The sequence below is a fragment of the Harmonia axyridis genome, chromosome 1, assembly GCF_914767665.1.
Source record: "Harmonia axyridis chromosome 1, icHarAxyr1.1, whole genome shotgun sequence".
Taxonomy (NCBI): Eukaryota; Metazoa; Arthropoda; class Insecta; order Coleoptera; family Coccinellidae; genus Harmonia; species Harmonia axyridis.
The window spans coordinates 74,326,395-74,332,394 of record NC_059501.1 but is presented as its reverse complement, the minus strand read 5'-3'; the positions used below and the strand labels follow the sequence as shown (position 1 = coordinate 74,332,394).

The window sequence follows — 6,000 nt, the reverse complement described above, 5'->3', positions numbered from 1 at the left end:
CATATCTAAATTATTTTTTTTATCCGTAAAAAATATATCGATTTTACCAACCCAGTGAGACGATAACTAAGAAAAGCATTGATTGAAAAATAAAACATCCTTATTCTAAGATAAGATCAGTTTACACAAGTCACGATCGCTCTTTTGAATTTTAACGTATATTCTTTCTGAATAATAATAATCCCAATAATTTCAGTAGTTTCAATAATTTCCAAATTTCCGATTTACTACAATATCATCATTTTTTTCGCGAAAAACGATAAGTTACCAATTTGTTTGTCATTTGCAAATTGAAAATAATTACTTCCTTCTATGTAGATTATTGTTTATGGAAATTATGTCAAAACTTCAGAAAAATTGGTGAGCAACCATGTGGTGGTGTTTCCTCTCAATCAATCTAACTAATTTAAACATTGAAAAACTTGATATACTCAGGGTATAAGATTCGAGTGTTTATTTATTGAAGTCAAACCGAGTACAGTTCATATTTGTTGATTTCCTGTGGATTGGCTTTTTAGATATGCGATTTTTTCAACTGTGTTTTTTGATGTTTTCCTTATATTTGATTTATAATTTTTGAGATGCTTTGTTGCGTGCTGAAGCATTTAGTCGGCAGATGTAACTTATAGACCCTAGAACGATCCCTAGACCCTAGAAAATCTTCAGTCGAACTTGAAATTACTGAAATTAGTTCGAAACTTCGCGGAGACACAATGCAGTCTTGTTAACATCCAATTTTATTGGTACCTAGTCAAAACATAGAAAGTATAAAATTTGGTATAATCACGATCAACTACCAAATAGTTATTGTTGGAAATGTTTCAGTTATTCTAGATTATTGAATCAAATTACCGGTCGCCAAGGAAATGAGAGGAAAAAAGAAAATTATTCAGATTGAAATATATCAGAACGGCGACCGTATTTGAGTTATTTAATTTATTAATTATTATTCTCAATGAAGTGTTAAAATAATTATAACTGCAAATTGTCGCCTACCGCCATTCTTTATTAACAGTAATGGTTGAAACAGTTCAATTTTAGGGTTTTCTGAGATTCAACACCTTGTTCTGGATGATGTAATATGATCACAATATTTTTCCTCTTAGATTTTGGAAGCTGGTCCTCCCTGGTATCAATCTGTAAATAGCAAACAGCTACTTCAAAACGATATATCGGAATTCGAATAACAAATACCTATGTCTCATAGATCTGGAAAAATTACCCTTGTATTAAGGCTAAAAAATCTGCAATATCCTCTTCAAACCGTATATTTTATAAAAAAATCTCATCTATTCTATCACATGAAATACAAAACACTACTTGAAGCCATATAACCAATTATGAGGTAACCTATAGTCCAAACTATCATCCTAGTAGGCTGAACAACTGGGTAGACGGCATAAACTAAAGTGTGTACAATTCTGGTATAGGTGAACGTCTTAAATAGCAGTGTAGCCCATGCTAAACTGGGTCCTGTCAGACAGAAGATAAATGCTGCTACGAAAAACAATGGAATGTTTTCCAAATCATTCAAATGGGCCCTGAAAATGAAATAAATTAGGTATTTTAAATTAATTTGATTTCAACTCGACGAGAATAATAATTAGTAGTCTTGTCAAGTTGTTATTCATTTCATACTTCATTTTGATGAACGAGTGTATTTACGCTTGTTTCTAAGCATACTTATTTCTTATTAATAAATCATATCGATAGACATGATTGAAATTTTTGAAGCCATTTATTTCTTTGAATAATTGGAAACGAACATACAGCGTGTCCCGGGAGTAATTGTATATAATTTTATCAGAGGTAGACTAGGAAGTACAAAAAACTACTACAAAAAATTAATTTCTGCCCTTCCTCAGAAAGCTACAAGGTGAGTTTTCATATTCATGAAATGAAACCATCATCAGAACCAAACTTATCGGCGGAATTTATTGAAACTTGGGATGTTATTGACTCATGCCGAGGTCGAGTCAGAGAGATATTGATTATTTCAATATCTCTCAACATGTTTCAATGAATTCCGTCGATGAATTTTGTTCTGATGATGACTTCATTATTTTCATGAATATGAAAACTCACCTTGTAGCTTTCTGAGGAAAGGCAGAAATGATTTTTTTATATCCGTACCTACTCCCCTAGTCCTACTTTGCTTGATATGGGTATGTACTCCCGGGACACCCTGTATATTTCCATAATGTTTTTTTGTTGAAATTACATGACATTTCGTATGGCAATGTTTGTCGGTGAGCTTATAACTCACCCTGTATAGCTTGAAGCTCTACTAATAAAGATTCAAAAATGGAATTTTGAATATCAGTACGATTTTAGAAAGATCTACAATTGTATAGTATCTATGTGAATTTGTGTAGCATTGTGTTAAAATATTATGCCTCAAATAAGTCAACATGGAAATTGTTTAGTATCGAAATTTATATTTTATAACCAAGCTATAACATCTCAAAATAATAATATAATTAGATAAATATTAAATATACATTTACCTCCTAACTCTTTCCACTCTTTCATTTGTTGTAATTTTAGCTTTGAATACGGCTGAGTCCTCAGGATTGATGAATATCTGCAAAAATCATTGAAAATAATATCTTGCTGAGAGATAATATATATTTTACAGAATACGCATGTGCAAAACACGATAAATTCATAAAATCATACATTCTAATGGAAGATCTAACGTCCCAACCAAAATATCAAATTCCATCAGAATGAAACGCTTGAGAACTAGTGAACTATTTCGATCCTGATGGGTATTTTAATACACGAAATTCGTGTTTAAACATTTTTTTGAACAACAACAAAACGTTACATAATCATCAAAATTTTGACACGCTTCTCTTGAAGCTTGGTACTAACGAAAAAAAAGAGGTATTGCACTGGAGGTGTTAGACCTGGGAATTATTGAGTGATCAGTTAACGTCGGACTAATACAAGAAATTCATCGGGATTTTAAAATATGAATTCAATTTAAAAATTTAAATTTAAAATTATTCTGAATGAAATATTCGATGCGATTCCGATTGAAATATTAGGTACCTACTCACAGATAATCATTTTCATGCAAAAAATATTCGCCAATAAAAACTATTTTGCATGGAAAAACACTCCGAAAGTGATTACCTTGAATTGAAATCATGCTAAATATAATAAGATGTCAATTCAGAATATCAATTATGCCTACTATGATTTCAAACTTGTTTTTTCAAAGAACTCGAATAAAATGTGATTACCTTACATGAAAACTTTTTTCTTTCAATTTCTCAACTTATACTGCTACATTTATTTTGTTTGACACGCTTCCAAAGGAAATTTTTTTTTAAAATACATAATATCTCGACTTATGGAGTAAAAATATGAGAATATCAACAGAAAAAGCTTCAATAACTATTTAACAGCGGGATTTGAATTAGTGGTCATCCGAAACTATAAGAGCTAAAACATTGCGGTGAGAATATTGTATTTTAGTATTATCGTCATAGTACATGTTTTCAATTGTAATTTTATGTCAAAATGACATAAAATATTCAACTCATATGTATGCGAAACTAATTTTTCAAATTTTGTTTTTTTGATTCTTTTCTCTTCGATTCGGTTCGTGGATAGAGTTCTTGAACTACCAGAATCGGTGTGATACAACATATTTTTTAACGAATTCAATGAAAATAGAACTAGTTTCCCAGAAAAGCTCTAGATCGGAATTGTTTATTGATGTCTGTTCTCTCAACATTCCAGAACATTAAATGTGAACATTTCAGGAGGATTGATTTTTTTCAAAGAACGAGCCCAAAGATTTATCATTGAAAATAATGAGCCAAACTTCATATTTTTATCGTGATCGTAAATTGGAATATACAAGCAATTTTTGAGAATTATTTGTCAGTATTGCTTATAATATAAAATAATATAATATAATTATTGAATATACAGGGTGAGTAAATAGTGCTCGATCGGTCGAACTCTTGAGATTTTTGCGCTAGTAGAGTTGAGCAATCTTATTTTTAGGCACATCTCTAGACAGAAAGATCACTCACTAGGTTATCCGATATGAAAGTTAGGGCATGCTATTTGAGAAAATGGACTATTTATTGACAATTTTAAAGGTCATTTTCTAAAATTTCCAGTATTTCGGACCACCTGTAGAGTGATCCATAGATTTGGAGAAGACTTAAAAATTTTTCGGGAATTCAATAAAGTATATCGTACGAAGGGTTTGCAAGATATGATATTTAGTTTAAACCATTATCACCATGAAATTTTTCAAAATCCGAAAAAGTGGGGTATTTCGGAAAAACAGGGTTGTATCATGTTTCACCACTTTTGGACCAACCTGTAGAGTCAAAAATAATTTAAGCTTATGCTCTGAGTGCTGTCGATTCCGTCAAAATTTGAATCATTCTACTAGCCCAACATTCACAAGAGTTATTAACCTATCGAGCACTATTTACTCACCCTGTATAATAATTCTCTACCTAAAAACCTAAATGTATCGAAAGGCCTTCAAATGCCTTTGAAATCTAAAAGATACCTAAATTTATGAATTTATCTCAGATCTTGAAATTCATGACGCTGAAGTTGAAACCGCAAATTCTAAGTCATTCTTATCATTCTCTGTAACATTCAAGTTGACTTTCACACAACATTTGGTTACATTTGAATAAAATTAATGAAAGAATTGTTTATGGAAATTATTACTTATGACATTTTTGTGGGTGTATTGAAATTTTTGTATCTTTACTCATTTATTCATTTAGATTTAGGAATCACTTTTAATGACAAACGTTTTATAAAATTGTATGAAGGTAGGTAGGTACTCTTAATCGTGGAAAAAGCCGCTAGAAATGACTTTCAAATTGCGGATTACCAACATACAAATAATTGGAAATTTCTTAGCGACTTACTCTGAAAATCATTCTTTTTATTCCAGTCAGTGCAGACATCATCAACATTTTGAGCACTAATATCGAGCAATAATAGAAATAACTCCTGTAAAGAGGGTCATTGATCAAAGTTTTTAGCGAGTCATTCATTTTGTCTTTGATTTTCTATCACCGCATCGAATGATAGGTACTTTACGACTGAACGAAATGAAATTTGTACATGACGCTTCTTCATGTAAAATTCGCGTTCAGATCCGTATTCAGTGAAATCAAGCTTATCGAAGTAGATATTGATAGAGTACGTACTTGGTGAAATTATATCGCGACAAATATAGCACTTCTAATTTATTATCGTTTGAATTGAAACAAATCAATGGTGTTTACTTCAATTCGAAATAACTTCATGATACGAGATAGGTAATGTTGTTATGACCTGTTGTTTAATTGTCGTTTGACCTTGAAAATTACATGTAGGTTTCAATGTCCACAAATTGAAACGATGGAATTTGTTCTTCAGGAAGACAATCAGTTATTACATACAAATTTTGAAGTAATAATGCTCAAATATACCCTGGATACAAAAAAATTAGACTCCTATTTCAAATAATGCACACTATTGTGAACGAATGAAATGAATATCAAACCAGTTGGTTTGATTTATTTTAAGGATTTATTATAGGGACATTGGTAACATATAATTAAAGGATATTTCACAAATTGAATCTATTATTATGCTTTGAGATATTGATACGAATAAAGTAAAAATGTACCTATCTATTAGGTATTCTACAGAGATATTTTTCGATGATTTGATAGATTACATTTTCAAACCAAAATTGTTTTCATTTTCTTCTCAGACTGAGATAAACTATTCTGATCACTATTGACGATTATGACATAAAATTATATGAGAATGATCATTCATTCTTCATGTTGATGAATACCTAAGTAAAATACTACGAATTCACCTATATTGTTTATATATTTTTTCCTTTTATATTACACAATTCGGTTTTTCGCGGTGCATCAGTTGAAGAATATCTTCTTTCAGCCATAACTTCAGAACGCCTGAAATTATCGCTTTGCGACCTTCAGGTTTTTT

The 6,000-nt window shown here is 30.8% G+C and overlaps 1 protein-coding gene across 1 annotated transcript; it reads right to left on the bottom strand.

Moving 5' to 3' along the window:
* Nucleotides 1-1,252: 1,252 nt before the first annotated feature.
* LOC123671282 (microsomal glutathione S-transferase 1-like) lies at nt 1,253-5,169 on the bottom strand. The gene is made up of 3 exons (XM_045605030.1): nt 4,920-5,169; nt 2,508-2,584; nt 1,253-1,541 (listed from the first exon to the last, which is right to left on the bottom strand). The coding sequence occupies exons 1-3, from the start codon at nt 5,046-5,048 to the stop codon at nt 1,298-1,300; spliced, it is 450 nt and encodes a 149-aa protein (XP_045460986.1). The 5' UTR covers nt 5,049-5,169; the 3' UTR covers nt 1,253-1,297.
* Nucleotides 5,170-6,000: the final 831 nt, after the last annotated feature.

Bases quoted from the DNA above. Each gene is read 5' to 3' on its own strand.
- LOC123671282 (XM_045605030.1), bottom strand. From the start codon at position 5,048: ATGAATGACTCGCTAAAAACTTTGATCAATGACCCTCTTTACAGGAGT. The intron at 2,585-4,919 runs GTAAGTCGCTAA...TGATTTTTGCAG, and splicing joins TAAAAAGAATGATTTTCAGA to ATATTCATCAATCCTGAGGA. The intron at 1,542-2,507 runs GTAAATGTATAT...TTTCATTTTCAG, and splicing joins AGAGTGGAAAGAGTTAGGAG to GGCCCATTTGAATGATTTGG.